The sequence below is a fragment of the Pimephales promelas genome, chromosome 22 (genome assembly GCF_988280905.1).
Source record: "Pimephales promelas chromosome 22, fPimPro1.hap1.1, whole genome shotgun sequence".
In the NCBI taxonomy this organism is placed as follows: domain Eukaryota; kingdom Metazoa; phylum Chordata; class Actinopteri; order Cypriniformes; family Leuciscidae; genus Pimephales; species Pimephales promelas.
The window spans coordinates 21,415,556-21,440,524 of record NC_142790.1 but is presented as its reverse complement, the minus strand read 5'-3'; the positions used below and the strand labels follow the sequence as shown (position 1 = coordinate 21,440,524).

Genomic DNA, 24,969 nt, shown 5'->3' with positions numbered 1-24,969 from the left:
TTTATTTTATGCATTTGTTGCTACCCTAGTCCGTTGTTTTATGTCTGAATATAAAATTCTTGTACTTGGAAGAATGTTTTGTTTAGATGTCAGCGTCATTTCATATAAGAAACTGGACATTTTCTACCGGCTTCCAAACGGTGCTCACTGCAGAACCAAATGATGTCATGTACTGTAATATATATTAATTTTATTCCTAATATTTTAGTAACAAACATTCATTAAGCTAAACAAATAATTTAGGAAGCTTTAGTTCTGATTTGTTTATCTGTAATGCTCACTTGTATTGTATGTGAAGCACAGTATCTTAGTAAAACGCTCCCTCATTGGTCAAAAACGCATGATGTCATAGTCCATACCCTCCAATCGGTCTGTCTAATTCCAGGAAGTGTTGTACAGGGTGTTAAAGCTCCGCAGATAATGGCCAAATTTACCTGACCAAAACAGCTGTCATAAAGACTTTTAACCATATTCACTCTCTTCGTTATTACACGAGCTACATCCAGTTTCGTGTCCATCAGCGGTTCATTTGTTGGGATCCTTCTTTGACTGGCAGGATCGTCTGAAGCGAAGAGCCGTCCTGGGCGTGTTTGCTGTAAGGTTATGCGTGGACAACAGTGCCACAACACACACACAAGGTTAACAAGATAGAGACCACGAACATCAGAAACTAATACACTGATTGTACATGTATCATTATTATTTGGCTACATATCTGCGATGATTTATATATGACACGATAGAAGTAGATTCTGCCTTTCTCTGTCTTGCTTGCTGTCATTGTTTTTGTTCATAGAAAGACATTCAGATCCACCTGTATTGATGTCTGTAGACTAAATATGAATGAGCAATCAGCGCCATATGTTTGCTTTTACATGCCGTTTTATGTCCCATGTGAGAATTCAAGAGTGTCATTGTCTTGTGATGCCGTGTCAATGTTAGCCGGTTAGCACAGGCCCCGTTAAAGGCCTAGTTATGCTATTTGAATATCATTGGTCATTCAGTGCACAATGAAAGCCATAAATAAGCCACGTGTATAAAGATAATCAGTAAATCAATGCTAAGGTGTCGCGAGGCAATAATGCTTGTTGACTGAGTGACGTCAGGCAGTATTTCTCCGGTTCCTATTTTTTTTTTTTTTTTTTGTTTAAATAAATATTAAAAAGATCCTATTTTTAAAAATATTAAGCACACTTAAAATTATGTAATTCAATTTAAAGCAGCTTTTATGTTATTATCATAAATCTGTGTGTGCTTTCTGTAATTAACAAAGAGTTCCATGGTATCAGAAATGATTGTGTTTTTGATCCCCCCCTCAGCTAAGATCAGTGTATTTGCTGTGCATGGCCCTTGGTGTGGGAGCACCATGAGTGGGGAGCCGGATGCCTTGGCTGTGGTGAATCAGCTGAGGGACTTAGCTGCTGACCCCCTCAACAGGCGAGTTATTGTTGAAGATCAAGGCTGTTTGCCAGGCCTCATTCTCTTCCTCGACCACCCCAACCCACAAGTGGTCTACTCTGCGCTCTTGGTAAGATCCAGTTTGCACTCAAGAATTGTGCAGGCATTCTTGCCATAGCAACCTGTAAGATGCTTTCTGCCATGTTAGTTTAGGTTAGGAACTCAAATGTAATTCCAACGTTATGCTATAATAATTATGAATATTTCAAATACTTTTGGTAGATGTTGATATTCTCTAATACACAGCAATGTTTTCTGGTAGCAATGTTTCCACATTTCTTGGAAATCTATAGAATGGTGTATTATAGTGTGCTGTCTCTGCTAGATTCAGTTTCACATTCAGACATCCCAATATAAAGCACAATAGGTTGCAATTATGATTTTAGAACTCTCTTATACTTCCAGTCATTTTTAAATGTCCCAGTTATTGATATCAATGTATTATTCATATCAGCCAATCAGATCACTCAACGCACACCCAGCTAGCCCTGATGCCAATGATAATATATAAAAAAAAAAAATGATTGTATACACAACAATAATAATGATATTTCAGTGATATAATGGCTTATTGTTAATAATAATAATACAAAATAGCAACATTATTTGAGTCAATAATGATATTTATATCAATAATAACAATCTGTAACTAATATTGTGTCTAATTATTGTTTATAATAATAATAGTATTAGTAGAATAGTAGAATAATAATTTACTATTAGTAAACTCAAATAAACTTGTACAAATATTAATAATTGGTACCTAATATAGTGTTTTTTTTATTATTATATATTAAAACACTACTGCTATTATTATAATTAATATAATAACGTAATTATTATTAAACTCAAGTAGTCTGACATCAGTTGTTTGATAAAGGCATTCATATCAACCAATCTGATCACTCCATGCCCTCCCAGCTGTCCAAAGACACTTCACAAGACTGCCACCTGCTGTCCAATATTGTCACAAAGCTTAGCCTAACTTCTACAGAAAGTGTTTCCTCCCTTCTTGTGTAAGACAGACAGAGACATCTGGATCATGATCCATGCTCTCCAGCACGATTTTAGAATGTTACAGAGCATCGTGTTTTTCAGTGGAAGCAAGAAAAAACCTTTGTTGACAAGTGGACATGGTTATTTTATAATTGAACTAGAAATATTGTCCTCATTGCATTTTTGAAATCATAAAACTTAATTTCCAGGTTTGAACCCCAAATTTTTCATGTCCCCTCAGAATTTTGTACCCCACACAGTGATTCTGACCCAAGTAGTCCTGGTGTTGTGTTAATGGATTTGTTCTCACAGCTGTGCCTGGCGGTATGTCTCTGTAATGGCCCTGCGTGACCCTTAATGGCTCTGTGTCCTTCCAGGCGGTGCGCTACCTGGCAGAATGCCACGCCAACAGGGAGAAGATGAAGGGCGAGCTGGGAATGATGCTGAGCCTGCAGAACGTCATGCAGAAGTAAGTCGCTCCCATCATGCTGCCACAAAACATGAAGGCAACATGAGCTCGCTTTGCAGTTTGCACTTTCCGCAGAAAACCTCATCCTGCAGCTTTAGTTGAAGTGAATGCGTGAGGCGGGCAAGAAAGGTCGTACTGTCATAAGCGGATTTGTCTGTTTTGAAACTAAATGGGAGCGATGATGCGATCTTGCTGTTTAAGCGTAATGCGAACTGTCAAGCAACCTGATTTGCATTTGTTTTGCTCGCCATCGGTTGATGTCCAGCAGAGGTCAGTCTAAGAGAGAAAAGAGAAAATCATACCACATTAAGGAGTTCATGTTCAGTGCCCATATTCAGAATATTGGTTGATCAATATGGGTTTTTCAATGATCAGTTATTATACATTTACCTGGCAAGAAAGGGAAATGACATCATATCTCAGGGTTCAACAGTAAGGATGGCTAGTGTGAGAGAGTTTAGGGCCTGTTGACATCGTTGTGATTCGCTCTATCCAGGCTAGTGTTGTATTTTCTGTACTTCTTACACTTATCAATTATGCACAAAAAAGTGTATCCATTCCAAACTGATGTTTTTTTTTTTACTTTTTAGAATAAGGAAACTACAATTGTCTTACAAATACATTTATGAATTTATAGCTGTGCCTGTCATTTAGTTACATTATAGCTGTCACTTTCACACATTTTTTTTTCAAATTGTTTGTTTTACCTTTTTGTCTATAAAAAATAGTATTTGCTACTTTTATATTATTATTATTATTACAAGTACAATTTTTTTTAAAGTCTCTTATGCTAATTTGATCAAAAAATGCAGTAAAAACAGTTATATTTAGATTTATTTATTTTAATACATTTTAAAATGTAATTTATTCCTGTGATGTCAAAGCTGTATTTTCAGCATCAATACTCCAGTCTTCAGTGTCGCATATGTACACACAATATATATATTTTATGTGATGTGACAGGGCCAGTGAAAACTATAAAAAGTGGCAAGGCAAATCTGATCTAGTACAGGAAAAAAAATCTGTATTGTTGAGCGTTTATTAGGTTATGCTTGAGAAAACAGGGTTTCTTTCACTCCTTTTACCTCACGCCAAACAATACTAACGTAGATGCCAGCTGATGCTTTAAATATTCATACAACTGCATGTTTTTTACACCCCAAGGCTAACTATAGAGGCGCAATATCCAAGTATAATTATATATACACTGCAGTTGGGGCTTTTTTCGAGTGCGAAAGTCTGCAGGCTTTTAGACGGCGAGTGTCTTCTGTTTACATGGAGCCTCACAGACAGAAGTGCCGATGATTGGCAGAGAGCTGCCTATCCTTCTCTCAGGGTGACTCCCTGCCCGCCCCCTTCCATTCACCAGTCACTTCAGTTAGCACAGATGCCATCAAGGAGTGCCCTGCAGTTCCACAAGCTGCCCGTCACTATTTCCGGCACAACGACTTTGGGTAGAGGTTGTGTATCGCCCCAGTCTGTGAAATCTTATGGCTAGAGGAAGTGAAGAAATCCTTCATCACCCCTGATGAGACGACAGAGCTCAGAACTAAGCTATGCTAATGCTTGTATTTGTTTCAATGAGGAACATCCAGTGTTTTCTGACTTTTTTTTGTAATTTCCAAGACTTACATGTGAATGTGCTGTTATTGGCTGTAGAAGTTGATGTACCACTTGCTTTAGACGGAGGATATAGATGTCGTCAGCATTCCCTCAGGTGTACATGGGAAGGTCTGGCAGCTCAGATATGCCAGTGAGCAGATGCCCATTCCTGTAACTCTGCATGAATGATGGCAGAGTTGCATCTCCCCCATTAGCGCCTGTAGGGCAAATCAAGATTCTGATGTCATGCCTAATCTAAAATGATGTCAATGAACTGCTGTTTTTATTAACCTCATTAAATGAACAGGTCACTTGACTATATAGTTAGCCACCAAGAAACAGACCGGCTCATTAAAAAATGTCAATAACTTTCCATTTGTTTTCATTCTTGTTCTGTATTTAAGGCCTTTTTGTCCCCCAATCCATAGGGCAGAGGGGGGTAAGATGTACCAAGGGGTAACCTCCGTGTGCATTATCTTTTTGACAGTATATTAAGCAAGGGGCAATCAATCTCTTCATTTTTACGTGTACTTTACATTCAATGTGCTATTATACTTGGTTGATATTAAACCATACGGAATGAATCTCAGTGTTGTTTCAGTACTAAAGGTTAGTTTGTTCAAGCTCTTTTCTGAAGCCCTCATGTGTGCAGATTACCCCCCGCACAGATCTATGTCGTGTCCCCTTGTCTGCTGGAGTGGTGACCTTTTCAAATATCAGCACTGAATTGTACAATACATGCTCTTTTAAAAAGACTAGACGAGCATATTTGCTCGATTATTTCATTGTTCATCGAAAGTGTCCATGTGTTTGTCTAGGAGCACGTCGCCAGGCGAGACGAAGCTGTTAGCCTCTGAGATCTACGAGATCCTGCAGAACTCCAGCAGTGCGGAGGCCGAACAGGCGGGAGCGTCCGCCTCGTGCCGAAGGAAAGCTCAGTTTTTCCTGGGCGGCACGAACAAACGGGCCAAAACGGTGGTGCTTCAGATCGACGGGCTTGATGATTCGGTAACTGCAGTCAGACAACGTGTGCTGTAACCCGTTTAATTTTCAGATATTTGCACAATTTGACACAATTGATCTGTTTATGTCAGACTCGGAGGAGTCTGTGTGAAGAGGCACTGCTAAAGATCAAAGGAGTCATCAGCTTTACCTTCCAAATGGCTGTGAAGAGATGCGTGGTGAGGATCCGTTCGGACCTGAAGGCCGAGGTGAGATCACAATCTAGCGGAAACAATAGTACCGTTTACAGGCTAAACATGAATCTAGTGTTCCCTTGATTGAGTATATTGTTTGTTTTTATTCCAATAAAAAGTTGGTTAGACGTCTTGTATTTTTAATGAAGTAAAAAAAACATTAAAATTTAACTTAATGTATGCTACTGTTCAATTTTGGGACACAATCTTTTTATTTATATTTCCTTTTATTTAGCAAGGATGCATTAAATTGATCAAAAGTGACAGTAACAACTTTTATATTCTACAAAAAAATAATTTAGTTCATTTAAACTATTATTCATCAAAGAATCCTGTTTTTTTTTTTTTTTTTTTTTTTTTTACGAAATATTAAGCTGCACAACCATTTTAATAATTGATGGTAAGAAGAAATGCTTCTTGAGCACCAAATTGGCATATTAGAATGATTTCTGAAGGATCATGTGACACTGAAGACTGCAGTAATGATGCCATCACAGGAATAAATTATATTTTAAAATATATTTAAATGGAAAAGTTATTTTATATTATAACATTTCACAACATGACTTTTTACTGCATGTCACATAACAAATAAATGCAGCCCTGGTGAGCATAAGTGACTTTTAAAAAATATAGTACATTTTAAATGCCAGGTTGGGACGTCTGTGAAAAGATTTGACTGGTGATGTAAAAAACAATAATAAATCAATTGAACCAGTTCACTGAAACCAACAGTTCTGAAGAAACGAATCACTCTTTATGGATGCTTCTAGAAATCCCATTTCAGCATTCTCATGCAATTATTTTCATTCCCCAGGCCTTGGGAACTGCTATAGCTTCAACCAAAGTCATGAAGGCACAGCAGGTAATGAGGGGGGAAGACGGATCAGAGGTGAGTGAATCAAACAAACACATGAGTATCATCATGTCACCTTTATTGTATACTTTCCTTTTTCTTGAAGAAAAAAATAATCTTGAAAATTGATCTCCTTATGGATTCCATGTAAAATCAAATGAGCTGCGAATGACACGAGAGAGTAAATATAACAGTGTTGAGGTTAGGATGAGCTATCCCTTTCTCAAGCTTCGTTAAGTTTTGTTGATTACCTCTACCTGAGGATGTTGGCTGATGCTGTCGTGGCCGCGTCTGTCCTCAAAACCGTGAGAAGGCCGAGGGTAATGCAGCTTGTCATGTGGAGCTGGTGCTGTCTATCTATTCCTCCCCTTCAGAAGAGTTACTCATTTCCCCCTCATGACATGATCACTCAGGATGTCCCTCTCCCCCTGAAACCTTGCGTCAGAGGGCCCTGGAGGCATGCAGTGTGTGGTCATTAAAGAAAGATGTGTCCTCTCTGGTTGAATTGGAAGGGCGATGTGTACCTGCAGCGGCACAGTCATGACCTCCGGTGGCTGTCAGCCCTGCGGTCTGGAACACTGCTTTACCACACACTTCCTTTAACAACCAGCAGGTGGCGCAGTTGATTGAAATATCGAAACTTTTTCTGTTTGAACAGGCACAAAGAGAAAGCTACATAGTAATTTGGGCTAGAGTGATATAACTAAAAATAAAACGTCTTAATCTTTTAACCTTATGATGATATTTGAGTTGTATTTTTAAATAATGGTAATAATTTTGACCAAACAGCCGTTGATTCAAAAGACCCGCTGTTGTGAAAGGCAAGCTTTTAATGTTGTTTATATGTATGTGCGCCAATATTTTTTGTATTTAAACATTTTAATATTTTAAAAATGCATATTTCATAAAAATGAATATTTGAGGGATTCAAAATAAGTAGTTAAATCAATGTTTTAACCAATGCAATGTAATAGTTGACTCAAAGAATTGACTCCCAACTCTATAGGTATTTATAATGAGGATATATATATATATATAAATGGTGCTCAAGAACAAGTTCTAATTATTCTAATCTTAATCATTTATTCTTAATCTGAATAAATGTATATAAAGAAAATCTTTTGAATGGTCATTGAATGGTAACTTACAATTTTTTAATATTTGTATAATATTTTGTATTTAAGTATTTGCTACTTAAATCTAATAGTTTGTTATATAAGAAAAACATTTACTCAGATGGTTAGCAGTCTGTTTTGTTGTTTTGCCTAATTTATTTGCTTGTTTTTTTGTTCCTTGCCTATTTAATTCCATTTTGTATTGCTTGCTAGCTTAGCAATTAAAACAAAATAGGTCATTGTTCCCATCATTCTCTTGTCCCTCTCATCCAGATTGTAATCCCATTCCAAGAGGACTCGGATGTGGTGGTCGAGCAGAACATGAATTTGCCGGATTATCTGCCCGAGGACGAGAGCCCGTCTCAGGAGCAGCACAAGGCCGTGACGCGACTGGGCTCGGTGCAAGATGGCGTGACCTGGCTAAGCACGGCCGCCAACTTCCTGTCCCGCTCATTTTACTGGTGACCCGACGACTCCCCGCATGTCCCGCCTCTTTACGGACTGCTGAGCGCATCTCGCAATAAACTTATAACCGTGTTCCAACTTTCTAAAAACACCATGACAGGCGGCTGTAAATGGTACGCGATCAAACCTGCTCCCGAAACTCACGTTAACGCTGCATACGCACCACACGAGACACTAAAAACTGAGAGCAACCGGGAGAAGTTCACAGAAAGAGTTTTGTGTGTATCTGCTCTCTCTTACTCACTTTTTTTTTTTTTTGGTTGGGAGAAGGTTTTCAAACGATTGGACCCAGATCCTCCTTGCGGGTTTGTTTCTGCTCGGGGTTTCGCTGGGTGGGTCGTACCTTGAGGTTTTCTACGTTACTATGAATTAGGGTGTTTTCTGATGTGTTCTAACCCTTCATCTCGGCTTTCTTGTACATTTTAAACCACTTTTCCCCCCCAATTATTTAATAATCCTAATGTTATAATTCATCAGCACTTTTCAAAGCATGCTGTATTTTTGATGCCTTTTTTGAACCCCATTCCTTCTGTGTGTGCCTCTACTACGTAGCTTGTTCAAGTGATTCATTTTCACGGTTTTAAATTCTCTTTATTTGACTTCTAAAGCCTTCTCGAGACATGATTTTTTTTAGGTTTGAATTTGAAATGAGTTCACATGATCCATCATTAAAACACCAACGCTGGTTGGTGTGCAGAAATAATAATTAACGGTTTAATGTCTCCAGTAAAGGGAAGTCACCACGAAATGGTGGTTACTATGTGTGTAATATTAACCTTTTTTTGTGTGTTGTTTGTTACAGCATGTGCCAAACACCAAATAACCTTTGTTACACTACTAAAATATGTTGTAAAGTAGCTCTGACCCTTTAGGAACTGATATCATAAGGTTGTATTTTTTTTTTCTCCTTTAAGCGTCAATACAGTTTTCCATTATGCCATACTGATCATTTATAAATGCTTTTTTTTTCTTCTGTGTATTTCTAAATACCTTAAATCTGAATGGTTTTTTTCAGGGCCTTTCATACACATGATCATTTCAGTGTGGGTTCACCTGCTAGCCAAATGCATGATCCGGTCAAATCTGATGGGATATGTGCCTGTCACCTCTGCATGACCATCACCCCTTGCCCCTTTCTCTGAGATCTCCCTGACCTATAGTGTCTTTTAACAGTTTAGACGATCGACTGACCTCGCATATCGCATTTAGGATGTGTGTACATTCTCCCGCAACTGATGTTCTCGTGTACGTCACCATTGCGTTCGCTTTAGGGTGTTTCCAAAATGAGACTCGCATCAAAATGAGTCTACAGAAACCAATACATGCCCTTTTCTAAATGTAACTTGTCCTATTGAAATCAATTTCATTTTTCACCTTATTATGCTGGAATACTTTGGTTGTTGTGAAGCATCAGTGTTTGCACACTTTTGTATTTTTTGCTGATTTGACAATTTAATCAGCAGCACTTTAAGAGACTTGTTTTTTTTTAAAACTCGTATCATGTCTGTTCACATTAAGGATTTGTTATAAGCAGCATTGAATCTCCACACACAGTGGCGTGCTTCTAGTTGGGTGCAAGATGAGAGAGAGGCCATCAGTGTTATATTTATGAACAAAGTCCAAATTGAAATGAGGTTTGCATTTTCTGTACTTTTATTTCCCTCCTCTTGTACTGTACATCATCATCCTTCCTTGAAGCGTTTTAGGCTACTGTTCACTGTTATTCCAGGAACGCAGAACCAGAACCCATGGCAGACAGTAGATTTTAGTAGCTTCTCATGTACATGGCATATTCGCTGTTATATACAAAGAGTTTTAGGACACGCAATTCTTGGCTGTTCCCAGTAATGACAAGGATTATTAAATAGATAAAATAAATTTGGTTTGTTGTGTTTTGTTTTCACTGTAAATTGCATTTCATCAGGTTTGGTGACACCAATTTGTTAGTATGAACTTGTTTGCTGTTTTTTTCTTTTCTTTTCGATTAAAGATTGGACGCTCACGAACTCCAAGAAGAAGCGCCTGAGAATCTGATAATAGAGTGCTTACCGTGAATTACTACTGTGGCTTTACAGTTTTCTAATGTTGATTTACCATATAGTAAATAATTTTGACTCATGCCTCAGTTTGTAGAAACAAATTGCTTTTATAGTAATGGGGCAAGGCATTTTAGAAATGTGTATTTTTCATTTATTGCTTATGTGTGTGAATTTTGAAATGTGTAAATAAGGTTTCGTTTCAATAAGTCTGTGTATAACTCACTCCATAAGACTCATATGCTCACCAAGGTTGCAATTATTCAGTCAAAAATCCAGTATTATGGTGAAATTTTACCATTTAAAATAATTTTTCTATTTTGTTTTGAAATGTAATATATTGCTGTGATCAAAGCTGTATTTTCAGGATCATCACAGTCTTCAGTGTGTCACATGATCCTTCAGAAATGATTCTAATATTCTGATGTGGTGCTTAAGAAACATTTCAGTTGTATTGTTTAATTTTAGGAAGACCATCATACAGTTTTTTTTTTTTTTCAGGATTCTTTTAGAGTAAAAGTGTTTACTGTCAATTTAAACAATTTAAAGAGGTAGTTCACCCAAAAATATAAATGAATAAATATGTCATTTACTCACCTCATGTTGTTCCGAAACTATGAGTTTCTTCTGTTGAACACAAAAGAAGATTTTTAAAAGAATGCTGGTCTTCGAACAGTCGACAAATAGCGATTGACTTGAAAAAAATATATATACTATGGAAGTAAATGTGTGCTGTGAACTGTCTGGTTTCCAACATTCTTTAAAATATCTTATTTTATGTTCAGCTGAAGAAAGAAAGTCATACAGGTTTGGAACAATATGAGGGTGAGTAAGTGATGACAGAATTTTTTAACTATCCCTTTAATAAATCCTTTCTAGAATTAATTTCGCAATGGCCTGAGAAGAGAAAGAGAGCGGAGGGCAGTACATATAAAAGAGCCATAGGGGACACCCACCTCCTCCAGCCTTGGATAGACTAGAGACATGGTCAGCTAGGAATCTGTACATGGTGTTAGATCTCTGAGCTTTAGGGAAATCAACAAGTTCCTAATCCAATTGTAGATTCGAGGAAAAAGAGTGTGGCAGCATATCAGGTATGTGTTTAGGGAGATATCAGGGCAAGTGTTTCAAGTCTGCTTCCAACAAGCCTTGTGGAGAGAAAGCCTCATAAATCATCACCATGCACCTTTTCCAACATACACACCTTCATCTCTGAAAGACCCCTATGGCACTATCGTGATGTGAAGTGGGTCAGCTACTGCAACTGGGCCGTGGGCCTAGAAAACATGCATATGGCTACCATACTGTGCTCGTATGGCAGGTTTAGCTGGGGGTAATTGTGTCAGTACTACGCTGTGAGACCTCTCCAAGCCTCTGGTGAAATGTCTGACACTTTTATTACAGTAAATGTGTAGTCCTGACACTAGGAGGCACTGGTTCACTATGATTTTCATTCAGTGAAGTGCTGCGTCCGAATCCTAACTAAATGATCACAGTTAAGTGTTCAAAGTGTTAAGTGTTTGATGACAGCTTTATGAGGGCCGTGTGCAAGTGTTCATTGAGACTAAGACCCATTCTGATCAATTTCATGTCATTTTTTTGCGACCAACAGCCCTAAAAGATCCGGTTTCACTTTATTTTTTAGGTCCCTTTAACACATTATGTTGACTATAAGTTGCACCTGTCTACTAACTCTCATTATAGTATTAGTAGACTGTTAGGTTAACATGAGTTGACATGTACTTGCAAAGTTACTTATAGTCAATATGACTGAACAGGAAAATCATAATAAAGAGTTCGCAGATTTTAAGCAGACAGTCTACTAATACTCTAATGAAAGTTAGTTGACATTTTTTTAGAATTTCAGTTTTTAGTAGTTTTTAAAATAAAAATCAAACCTGTATATTCTTTTAAAGATTTTCTTTAGAACTATTAAATACTTTTAGAAAACCTTTAAAACTTTTCAAAATTATATTTTAGAAACTTTTTATTTAGAAACATTTATTTTATTTTTATTTTAGAAAATTCTTTTACTTATTTTACTTATAAAAACGGGGCGCCGCCATCTTTAGAAAATTGTCTTTGAACTTCCGTTTTTGCGGTCGATCTGCATATCTCTTTGGCATTGCTGTCCAGGAGTAATAGCTTTTGAAGTGGATATACTTAGTGTAAAGTTAACGAAAGTTATTATGAGGATTGTAATGTTTAAAACAGATGTCTTAACAAATGTCAGTTGACCGGGAAGATTTTAAAACGAGCCGTTTATTCATAAATAGGCAAGATCACTGTGAAACTACAGACCGGAAGACAAAAGACAACGAGCGCAGGGCTGAAAAGGGGTGGGGCTACATAAGGTCAGACAGTAAAGTGAGAAACAAGTGAGAGAAAAAAAAGAAAAGAGCTTTGATGCAATTTCAGCTGTTGTTGGCAATTACAAAGGTAAGCATGAAGTGGCACGTTTTCAGCAACCTACGGTAATATTGTCATTCCAACAATATGAGTTAATCATGCACTTTAACATCCTTGCCAAACATGGCTTATTTTTCTTCAAATAGGTCTCAACGGTTGGGAAAGTAAATTGAAGCACTTTCTGATTTTAAAATGACACAAATGGCTAAATGTAATCCAATTCCAAAAAATATGAATGGAAGAATAGGCTACTCAATGACACATCATCAAGTGTCCTGCTTACATTCATAAATTCACTGAACTTGATTCATAAATACAATACTGATAGATGTAGAAAACAACCTATAGAAAACTTCTCTTTAAGACTCAAGCAATGTCCGCAAAAAGTTGTGTATGCAAAAAAGTTTTGCATTTGACTGAAAAACAAAACTGTCATTAAGACCTTTAATCTCACCTTGAAGACAAATACAGTGATACTGTGAACTCCACTAAAACATGTTTTAATTTATTGAGTATTACAGATGCATCTCTTCCATCCTCTAGTCTAGGCAGTTCATTTTATTTAAAGAGGGGAGCTGATAAAACCAATGGCTTCAAACCTTCCTGGCTCTGAAAGATATCGACCACAGCTCCGTATTTGTGCATAAATGTGTCGTTACTATCATGAGCAGTATTTGCATTGTTAATCTGCCTGTGGCCGGCGGACTGATTGTGTGCTGATGGGAGAGAAAGGTGCATCTTATTGCCCAGGCAGTTTGGCGATTTTATTCGAGGTTCAGCTCCCAGTCAATGGGATCGGCCGTAAATTACATTCTATGTGCTGGAAAATGATGTGACACCCGTAATTTATGTCAAATAACTTTTCGAGGATGTGAAAGTGTGTGTGTAATCAGTGCTGGTGCTGATACTGGAGATTTAATTGAAACATTTTTCTTCTCCTCAAAGGCTGATGGGAATGGCACCTTGTGTAATGTTCTGTAATGTTTCGTTTTAAATCTAGGGTCATCACCTGGTTGGGAGAAGGTCATAGATTCACAGATTTAGGAATGAGACCAGATTTTCCATAAACATTTATCTCCGGAAATCAAGATACAGTGAGGTTATATGCAACAAGACAGAAACATGGTACTCTGTAATCTAAATATGGGTCTTGTGGTCCCTCGAATTATTGATAACTATTTTCGATGTGTTTATAAGGCAGTCTGTTTCTTTTTTTTTTTTTTATAATATTTTATGATTAATATATATTTTTTAGAGTGGAGCTAGCAAGTTTAAAAAAGCCTCTTTGTAAAATAAATAAAAAAAGCAATCTATGCTCACTGTTGATTGTTGATTACTGCCAAAAATGATTACGCTGCTGACGTGTTATTTGGTGCGCCAGAGCTTCGTTTACAGTCTGAGGGAGACACACGCTGTAAACAAAACAATCTTCGCAAACATGTCTAAGGATTTCGATAGAGGAAGACATATTGCCCAGCCATATTTATTTGAACCCGAATACACGGACGCACCAGATACACGTCAGCAGCGTCTTACGTCACCAGCGTCACTGCAGACTCGTGAACGCGGCTTGACAACAGAACCGGAAGACAATACAATGCTGAATAAAGTCGGAGTTTTTGTTCTTTTTGGACCAAAATGTATTTTCGATGATTCAAAATATTTGAACTAACCTGCTGATGTCACATGGACTACTTTGATGATGTCTTTATTTCCTTTCTGGACAAGAGCAGTATACCGTGCATACATTTTCAATGGAGGGACAGAAAACTCTCAGACTAAATCTGAAATATCTTAAACTGTGTTCTGAAGATGAACGGAGGTCTTACGAGCTTGGGATGACATTAGTACAGCGAGTCATAAATGACATAATTTTCATTTTTTGGGTGAACTAACCCTTTAAAGGAGAACTCCGGTCAATTTTAACATGGTTTATTTAGGTTTTAGTGATTGCTGAACCCATTGTTTTTGTGTGCAGATCTCATAGCCTAGGCTGCCTACAGAGACAAGGTTTTTTAGATGGCATGCTTATGGGGCAGGCAGCTAGCAGATCGCTAGCAAAAATTACATGAATGTGATCAATTATGTTTCTGCCTTTTTTTGGGTCTAGCACCTTTAATGCCGTTTTTAAGAGGAGCAGCGCCACTTCTCCTGTGTTCAAAACTCATTCACTTCTTGAAGGGAGGCCGGTCTACAGGGTACGTGATTTTCATGCATCTAACCTGGACATTGCCATTGCCAACATCAGACCGAACTATAGCAAAATCATTTACTTGTTATGGTCTTGCGGATGAACCCAAGCGCAGACAGGAAGCTTAACATACAGTTTATTAATGGACAAAGACAGGCAAAACATGGACTGGATGAAGAGTGACAGAACTAGATGACTTGACAAAAGACTAGACGATAAACAAACAGCGAATATAGAGTCAGAACTATCTCTAGATAATACTCGACAGGATACTCACAAGGCTTAACAACGTATGGTAACACGCAGGTAAGAATCACAATGAACCAAAACAGAACAGCAAACACAAGGGGATGATATAGATATGACACTAATGACAAGAACAGGTGAAGCTGATTGGACAATGACAAGACGAGGATAACAAGGGGACGGGTACGTAACGAGACAACAGAAGCATATGGCCCCCCAAAAAAAGGCCATGTGCTTGCACACAAAACATGGGTTTTTCATGATCCTTTCTCAAGACTAGAGAAAATCAAGGACACGAGGGCAGAATCATGACATTACTATGGTGATTTTTCTTAAGTATTTATTTGAAATACTCAAATAGCCTACACTCTGTGAAAATATTTTGTTACAAACTACATTTTATTTTTTCCACACCTGCAAAATACAAATGACAAAATACACTAAAGTAATTAAATACGTATTTAAAATGCATTTAATTGAAATACTGCCCATGTCTGGTAGGTTTGAGATGATTCACCAATGATCACGCGTGAACTCGACAATCGACTGTGGGCTTCGGCCGAAAACAGGAAGCAAATAGAGGTATGTGAGCTGGAAATTTCTGTATTTGGTTGTGTTGCGAGTATTTTCATTGCGTTTCTGTATTTTGTTTAAGTTATGAGTTTTTGCAGCGTGTTTCTGTGTTTGGTTGAGTTGCGAGTATTTGCAGCACATTTCTGTGTTTGGTTGAGTTGTGAGTTTTTGCAGCGTGTTTCTGTGTTTGGTTGAGTTGCGAGTATTTGCATTGCGTTTCTGTATTTGGTTGAGTTGCGAGTTTTTGCAGTGTGTTTCTGTGTTTGGTTGGGTTGCGAGTATTTGCATTGCGTTTCTGTATTTGTTTGAGTTACGAGTATTTGCAGCATTGTGTTTCTGTATTTGGTTGAGTTGCGAGTTTTTGCATTGCGTTTCTGTGTTTGGTTGAGTTGTGAGTATTTGCATTGCGTTTCTGTATTTGGTTGAGTTGTGAGTAGCTACTTGAAGCGCGTTTCTGTTTTCGGTTGCGTTTTAAGTATTTACAATGCACTTCTGTATTTGCTTGTGTTTTAAGTAATTGCAACATTGATGAAAATTAAAGAGTAATGGATTATCACAAAAGAAAAAAACATAGGGCATTCGTTTCACACAAAAATGAATGTAAGCTTGCAGTCCATTGTGGAGTTGTGGGGTTAAAGTGGACTAAATGAATGGAGAAGCAGCATACCAGTCAGAAATCTGCCATTTTTACCAGAAGATAAAGTTATGACATTTTGCATTATGAGGTCAAAAGATGTAAAAACAATGAGACAATGATAAATATCAGTCCACTAGGCAGCCATCTTGTGAATGTCCCCGGATCTGTTTAGCAGCGTAGTCGTAATTTAAAAAGCCCCTGCTTGTAAGCCCTTGGCCTAAACTGTAAACTTGTCCCTCAAATCTGATTGGTTGATTGGAATGTTGTTCCAGGATCAAAAAAGATCATTGATCAAGATCTTGTACATGGTGAAATTGCATTCACCTTCGATTCTTATAGCCGCCACATTGAGTGTTATGATTTCCGAAATTGCTTTTTTTTATATAAGTGGTTTATCTCCTCCCCTTATTATGTCTTTGTGTAATATCATTATTGTATTGCTACACTTTAAAAACACGGACAATTCTGTGCTACGTCAGCCCCTAGATTTTCCAAGTAAGTGCATTACTATAAACACATGGTTGACTCAAAATACTTCCAATAAATGTCATCAATAGAGTTTAAATTTATCCCAGAATGTCATGGAGCCTAACACTTTTACATAGAATAGCTTCTGTTTAAGGCTCCCTGTGCTTGTGATCTTGCATCTGCCCCCCTTGGGCTGATGAAATGTGTGAGCACAGGAGATGATAATAATTGTGTCCATAGCTCATTACAGCTCCCAGATGATTTGAAGCCGTCGGGAGAGCACTGTCCTCTAACACTGCCACGGCCGCGCGGCACCGCTGACTTCAGCCGCTGATTGGTGGGATGAAATATTGCTGGAGAAAATTAAAAGGTCCCCGTGTCAAAATAATTCATGACATGCATATCTTCCGGCCTGATGAAATAGCTGATATCTGGATTAGAAGGATAATAAAAGCGATCAGGCTACAGTTAAACTATTTCGGCGGCAGAGGCGTTCATTTTGTCAATGTCAAGCGCGGAGGATCGCGGGGTCAAGTTCTGAGTGTGGAGGAGGAAGTGTGTGTGTGTGTGTGTCTCAGACAGTGACGGAAAATATGTATATGCTGTGGGTCACTCAATATCCCACCTGCGATTTGAATATCTCCTATAATTGTCCTAAAACGTCCCATCAGTGGATCTGCCGGACGCCATTACGGCTCCACAATATGGTGTGACATTCAAATTCCCCCCAAATGACAGGTTATTAGAAGCGGGGAGCAGGCGGCATGTAATTAAGCACCATAACTTTGACCTGTAATGTGAAGTGATGGCAGGATTGTAATAGGTGGAGGCACTATGTTAAAACAATGCAGGAAAGAGAGCGGATCACTAGGGATTATTTGCTTCTGATTCTCCTTGGGTTTATCTTCGTAACGGGCTGTCAAAAACATGCCCAGACGGCGCTGCGATTTCTGACCGTTTACTTCAGAGGTTACGGGCCACAAGTCACCACAGTTATGATCACTTTGGACGTGATGCTCGCTCTGCCTCGAACTAAGCTGACGATATATGATTCAATTGAATTTTTTAAGGTGCAGTCATGTGAAATTTAATTCTCCTACAAGGATGAAAAGACTTGCCACAACCACCTTTTACTGTGGTAATGATCGTCCTGTCTGTTGTGTGCATATCGCTGACTTTTTTTTAGAGGAGGAATGTTCTAAAGACGTGTAATATAAATCAAGATTTAAAGAGAGTGATATAAATCTTTTTATAGTGAGATTTTATGTCCACAGCATCGGTGGCAAGTGAAACGCGATGCAGGGTCTTTAAAGAGAAACTGCTCGCTCGAAAGTAGCAGAAATAAAAGTTGTTGGTCAGTAAATCTGGCTCTAGGCCTCTACATCCATTTCACTTGTTTTGTTTTGATGTTAAAATCATTTCAAATCATTCAGCTGGGCAAGTCACCCCCAATATTCAGAACAGTGGTCCATTGATAGGGGTTTTCAATGCCTGATTTTTAAACATTACCATTTAGTCGACGCCGTCTTGAATATTTGGTTTGACAAACTTTTTCAAAAATACATAGATTATCAATATTAAATCAATAGATTTAGAAAAAAATGAAAAATGCTACATTAAAAATGTGTTAATTGCTTAAACGTAACTGTAATTTTATTGTAAAATACTGCAGAATGTATGGCTTTGAGAGTAGAAACTATGAATCTAATTAGAATTGCCACTGTATATATAATAAGAAAGTACATTTACATGATATTATTAGTACAATTGTTTCTTTGTAAGTAAAAATGTGATTCCCAGAAGTCCCTGCATGGAGTATAATTTGATTGTGTATTTTTTTTTAGTTATGAGCATTATAGTGTTTTGTGTCACATTTCATGTTTTGTGTTATTTCATATTTTTTAGTCTTCTGCCAGAATTTTGTTTTTACAGTGCTTGTTTTGATCCAGCTCTCTTTTTAAAGTAATAAAAAAACAGAAGTACGAAGACTTAAATTAATCGGAAAACCGGCGTCATGCTAATACAGTAATAATCCAATCAGAGACAGATTTATGTTGGCCTACAGCTAATGTCTACCCGAAGACAAATTTAAATAGTGAGAGAAAACAATGTGTGATTTTCAAGCATATCTCCTATATTCCATCAAAACAGGCTCACGCTGGCTTCATTTCCGGCCTCGTCCTTTTTGAAAAGCAACTGGACGTTTTGATGAGCAATAGAACCCATCTGCTCCTTAAATTCCTCCAACTGGTGTGTGAATATGACGTAAACTATATGTTCGGCGAGAACCCTCGTCCTTCTGTTACCTGGACTTCGCTCGGGGAAAGCGTCACAGATTTTCTGCGCTTTTGGCCGCATCCGTACGAATTCGTACCTTGGTCTGCCCGACCCCACAACTGTCCCTCGCGAAGGCAAGCTGGATGCGCAAGCGTGTTAATTCAACACGCAAAAGGCTTGTCTATTGTGTGATAGCAGGAAGACTGCTGAACAGAAGGTCCGCTGTCTCTCCACACTCGCCGTGCGAACCCACCCTCACCCCCTTTCATAACCATGGCAGATGGCTCCCGATGAATCCTTCATAATCATGTCAGGACGGCTCCTCCAATCCCAATTCATCTCTTTAAACACATTTCAGCAGACAGAGAATTACACAAAAGATAAAAGCGGCCACCGGTCGACAAAGACAAACAAACATCCGCTTGGCGAGCAAGTGTTCCTATTCTGTAATACCTTTTAATCAAACGTGGGTTTAGGCTGCTCGCGTTGGGAAAGTGCGAGCCCTGATGCGGGTTGAAAAAGGATTTTTCCACATCAAATATTGACTTTTGAATTCTTTTGTCTGCTAATGTCAAACTCGGCCCATGTAACGTTGCTAATTGTGGTTCAGGTGAGGTTTGTCTCACCTCATTTCAAGGTCATGCACCACTAAGGCCATTTTCTTGACTCAAAGGGCACGTAATTTCACAGCAGTGTACTCCTCATTAATCCCTCCTGAGTGGGTGCTTGGGAAGTTCCAGATCACAGATTTGTTTTGCTCTTGTTTTCTGACTCACTGCGTCTCACGGCTCCACCGAAACATTAACCCCTGCACCCCACCCCACTAAATGCACGCGCACACACACACTCGCCGACAACAATCACAAAGAGGCTCTTTTCGCTAATGTTCCTTGTTTGTGGATGAGTTACTTTGGAGGACGTGGAAAGGATTGATGATCTGGCCTAAAAAATTCAAAGATTTGCTTCCAAAATGTCTGTTTTTTATAATATAATGGTTTATAATGGCTTCTAGTGGTATTATAATGCTATTTTCTACCTCCTAAGTGTAGTTGTCATGTTGGGTGTCCATGGAAAAGTTTATTTATCTATTTGATTTACCTAATAGATACATCTAACAGTACAATAATGAGCAGAAAATGTAATAATATAATAATAAAACCTAAATATTTTATATATTTATACTTGAAAATGTGTTGCCTTTTAGAATGGGGGTCCCTCACAAAAAAAAATGATCATATTTGGGGGTCATTGGCACCTTTTTTGCATTTTTGGATTTTTATTAAGACATTATCTATTTTTAACACAATTTCTAAAGGCGGTTGGCTGCTCCTCACCATGTAGCTGATTTAAGGTTTGACGAAGGCAAAAAATGTGGACTTAATTATGCTTATTTCTTTTTTTGCATGATTTTCATTGTGCTTTGTACTTGTACACATGACAATAAACTACTTAAAAACAAATGTACATGTAAATCTCACTGTACGTCTAGGATAAATGCTATTTTCTGAGCTCAGTATCAACATTTTGTCGTCAAATATATTTTCCAGCATTTGTGTGTGTGTTAACATAGTCCAGCAATTTTCACTTTTCATTCCTTTTCATTTCTTTCCGCTAAACTTTTGTTGATATATGAATAATTTATGAGGAAAACTGAAGCTCTTTCATCAACATGAAATAACAATTTGCAAATTTATGGAAACCACTAATTACTTGCCTTATTTGCCGTGACTATGATATTAAATATTCATAAATGTGTGATTATTTCTCTGATTTGTCTGTGGTTTGTTTTCAGACACCATTTTCAGTAAATGAGCTGCTTTGCTGCAAAAAAAAAAAAAAAAGAGAGAAAGAAGCCGAATCAGAATAAAAATGTTTTGACTCACGTCTTTCACACAGAACTTGTCTAAAACGAAACAGAATTAACCTTTATCCTTCACGTCAAATAATCCGAAGATGGTTTTAAAGCCAACGCTGATATTTTACAAAGCCGTCACAAAATTAATTTTTCATCTACATGGGGATCTGAGTATCTTAGTCCACTAACCACACTTGACAGCATTCGGTAGTTGTTCTTTATCTCAAAGGGTTTATCTGATCTCTCAGTAATGGTGAGATGTTGGATCCCAGCTGGGACTCTCAAATGAGCCCCCTGTCACTGCATCTGAAGGTAATCCCGACGTTTAACCTTAAATTTACGACTTTGTTATATCAGAATTAATTACTTATAGTTCCAACAAACTGAAATGGTGCTGACGAAAACACTAAGCACAGGCAATTTAGCTCTATTTGCACATTAATTTGGGCCCACCTGTGATGCTCACTGTGCTGAGTAGCTACATCAGTTTTCATTATGGCTCACGCCGAGTGGTTTTAGTTGAATTACAGTATTAATTATCGAATTCACAAGGTATGAGGGTGACTAACGCTCCTCCGCAGACACCTGTGAAAGTTCTCCGTTCCCACAGGAGACGGCTTGTCTGTATCCTTGGCATAACCTTCAAAAAGAAAAAAAAAAGAGTAAAAATCTGATAATGAGAGGCTGAGAGCTGTCATGTTCATCCAGATAACATTTGGGCTGTTTTTTTTTTTTTAGATTAACCATGTAAATATCAAATCCAAGGATCTGAAATAAGCTGAACTTGTAAAGTAAACTCGTTCTGATCGGGTCAGCCTGTCCAGTTTCTTTGGTGGGCCGAGGTCGGGAATCAAAGAGGGCCGTCATTTAGCCCGTGGCTGGATTTTCATGTTGTAAAGTGCTGTATTAATCATAATCACACAACACCATTAGACTATGTCATTCTATTACAGAAATCACATTATCATACATTTCATTAATTAAAGTCTAACCCAGTCAACCTCCTCGTAGAGGTGCTACCTCCAGAGGGGAAATGCAGAAGGGATAAGTAGTTGAGAGTGGAGGGCAGAGGGCAGAGGTCACTCCACTCTCCAACATGACATAAAAGGGGTGCGATATTTGCATGTACAGGGCTTTTGAGGCAACTCTGGCAGGCAGGTTTTGATGGGTTCCTCTCCTGATGAGTGTCCTCCAAATGCGACTAACAGCAGGCAGATTGGAGGAACAGGTGAAGGCACAATTACATCCTGGGCTAGGCGTAACATAGGACAACAAGGCTCAGACAACTCCTGTTTCTCAGTGGCCCCCCAAATTAACATGGAGTGGCCTGGATGAGTGGTACCTGTCATGGACACCAGTGTGATGAGGCTTAAAAGTGAGCCTCTTTTTAGAATGCCCTCCATGCCCCCCATTTATTGCACCAAGATTGACATTTTCTCAAGTACACAAACAACTGCAATTATCACAGGTAGCATGCACTTTACACAGCTCTTGTAAACATATTCATGCAAAACTGAGTAAAACTGCACACACAGTCCAGTGAAAACTAAAAGCTCTGTGTGGCTCATTAGGCCTATAGTGAGTAGAGGAATGTGAAAATGAAGGCTTGTGTTTGCCAACAGTTTTTGTGTGTTTATCCAAAACGATTTTGTAATAGATGCGACTGTACTCTAAATGTTAACACCATAAGAGGTGTGGCAGCAGTGTTAGGTTCATATAATGAGGATCCGAACGGCAGCAGAAAAGATCACAATTAAAAATATGAAATATGAACCGCCTTGACTCACTAATTATGAGGAAAAAAATCTCACTGTATTTTTTTTAGTTAAAACATTCTTCATGTTAAACAATTGAGGTGTTCCACTTCTGAACTTGCACTGAATGCACTTTAGTAGATATCCACTAATTTGGGTATTTAAGGGTACGTTTACACGTCAACGACGTCCCAGACCAACGCATTCTCATCCCAAGGCGTCATATACGACACTTTTGCCAAAGCGTAAACATCCAACGCACTTTAGCGTCAAATGAGACGCTTCGGTTATGGTAGGTTTAGGTATGGGGTAGGGTTAGGGTTAGACCACTAGGAGGCGCCTTCTTCCCCATATGTATCTGCGTCTCATTTGACGCCAAAGGGTGCTATGTGCGTTGGATGTCTACACTTGGCAAAAGCGTTGTATATGACGCCTTGGGATGCGAACGGGCTCCCCAGACAGCAACATACTGTAGTGTCGGCACAGATCCGGGCCACATCTGGTAATTGTGGATTCCACATGTATGTGGGTCGACACTATGTTGCTGTCTGGGGTACTAAAAAAGGAAACGTTTTTGCTGAGTTTATTTGCATACAGATGACAGCGCTGTCAAAACGATCCTCGTTCGCACGGATCCATGAAAGCGACTAAAAACGTTGTATTATGCATGCCAGACCAGTAGTTGGCGATGTCACTTTGTAAAGAAACACTCCGTGCCTATAGACTGAACAAGTAACACGCATGATGTAACAATTTTCAATTTAACAGAGTTGAAGTTACATTTTGGCATATTACAACAATGGTGCTAAATAGCACTTAAAGTGGTTCATTGGCTTGTAATCACAGGGAAACCACTTTAATAGCACTTATCTTTGTCAAATGGTGCTATGTAGAACCATAAAGCCCCTTTTCCCCCAAAGCATTTTGAGAGCCGATTCGGTGCCGGTGCCTGTACGCGAACCAGTTCTTTGTGTTTCGACAGCCAAAGAACTGGTTCTCGGCCAGGAGAACTGGTTCCAAAGCGGCACCAACTCTTTGCTGGACTAGAACCGTACTTTTACCACGTCATGCTTACGTCGGGGGCTGGGGGCGGGTTTAGATGTGTTCTGACCATAATAAAGGATCGCAAATCCAGGAGAAACATTTGCAGAAACACAATGGAGTCCACCTTTGTAATTGTTATGCTTGAAGCTGGCGCAAGCGTTTCTATTTTTGTATTTTTTTTATTGAAGACATTATAAGCAAAGAAGAAAACAGTCACAATATAGAACAAATAAATTGAAAGAAAAAAAGACACAAGACAGGGGTACATAACTTATCAGAAAAGATTACATATCAAATGAAAAGATTAAAAGACTTGCATATTTCAATTGTTTTTAAACCCTTCTTGGTACACGAGTTAGAGATAATCCCAAAGTAATGTTACTTGCAAGTGTTTCTAGCTAAAACGTATGGTGACGTACATAGTGATGTAACGGCGTCGTTCCCTGGGTGCTCTAGTCAGTGGAAAAACAAACAGGTTCTGAAGCGGTTCGCAAGTTGATCCAACTCCAAACCAAATTTGAACCAGCACCAGTTCCGAACCAGTTCTTTTTTTGGTGGAAAAGGGGTATAAGAGGTGGAGAACCAAACTGGGCTTAACAGGTTCTTTAATACCCCTTTTCCACCAACAAGAACCAGGTGCTGGTTCAGAGCTAGAGCTAGTGCCGGTTCGGAGTTGGTTCGACTGACGAGGTTTCAAAGAACCGGTTTCCCTTTCCACAGGCTAGAGAGCCATCACAGAGCCAGATCTTACGTCACTGTATACATCTCATGTTGCCCAGCAACGCTAGCGCGGCATACACAAACACACCAGGCTTGTTCGAGATGGTTCGGCACTGCGAATCTCGAACTGCGAGAGTGATTCGAAAAAACATCAGAGAAAGATTTGATTCAAAAGCAGGAGTCGTAAACTCTCCAAACACTCCCGCAGCTCCGATCAGTCCATGCTGCTCCGATATGCATCTTGAACAAGCCTCCCATCAACAATGGCGGTTGTTGCATTACTATTTATGCTCATGGCTTTGCAAGCCTATCCAAACACGGCGAATCCAGCACGTCCGTGCAACTCGCCATAACTTGCATTAATGGAGATTACAATCGAGCTGCTATTTAAAAAAATGGCTGTCACAAGTTTCTATTTGTCTTGTTGGTCACAGTAACCGTGCAGACGTAAGCGGTTCTTAGACCAGCAATGATTTGGTGCTACTTAAGAACCACTTTTACTGGTTCGGAGCTGGTGCTTTGGTGGTTGAAAAACAAAGAACCGATTAGAAACTAGGCTCTGGCTCCGAACCAGCACCAGCTCTGCCTTGGTGGAAAAGGGG

General features: G+C 38.7%; 1 protein-coding gene across 2 annotated transcripts; it reads left to right on the top strand.

Moving 5' to 3' along the window:
• Positions 1–360: 360 nt before the first annotated feature.
• On the top strand, positions 361–10,035 carry armc1 (armadillo repeat containing 1). 2 transcript variants are annotated; one of them, XM_039684966.2, is made up of 7 exons: positions 361–638; positions 1,320–1,528; positions 2,832–2,923; positions 5,344–5,533; positions 5,620–5,736; positions 6,539–6,613; positions 7,966–10,035. In XM_039684966.2, the coding sequence occupies exons 2-7, from the start codon at positions 1,367–1,369 to the stop codon at positions 8,155–8,157; spliced, it is 828 nt and encodes a 275-aa protein (XP_039540900.1). In that variant the 5' UTR covers positions 361–638; positions 1,320–1,366; the 3' UTR covers positions 8,158–10,035. The 2 variants fall into 2 exon arrangements, with proteins under 2 accessions (XP_039540900.1, XP_039540898.1); XM_039684964.2 differs by having other exon boundaries at positions 362–595.
• Positions 10,036–24,969: the final 14,934 nt, after the last annotated feature.

Excerpts from the sequence above, each read along its gene's own strand:
- armc1 (XM_039684966.2), top strand. The coding sequence starts at position 1,367 with ATGAGTGGGGAGCCGGATGCCTTGGCTGTGGTGAATCAGCTGAGGGAC. Across the intron at positions 2,924-5,343 it reads CTGCAGAACGTCATGCAGAA|GAGCACGTCGCCAGGCGAGA; the intron begins GTAAGTCGCTCC and ends GTGTTTGTCTAG. Across the intron at positions 5,737-6,538 it reads GTTCGGACCTGAAGGCCGAG|GCCTTGGGAACTGCTATAGC; the intron begins GTGAGATCACAA and ends TTCATTCCCCAG.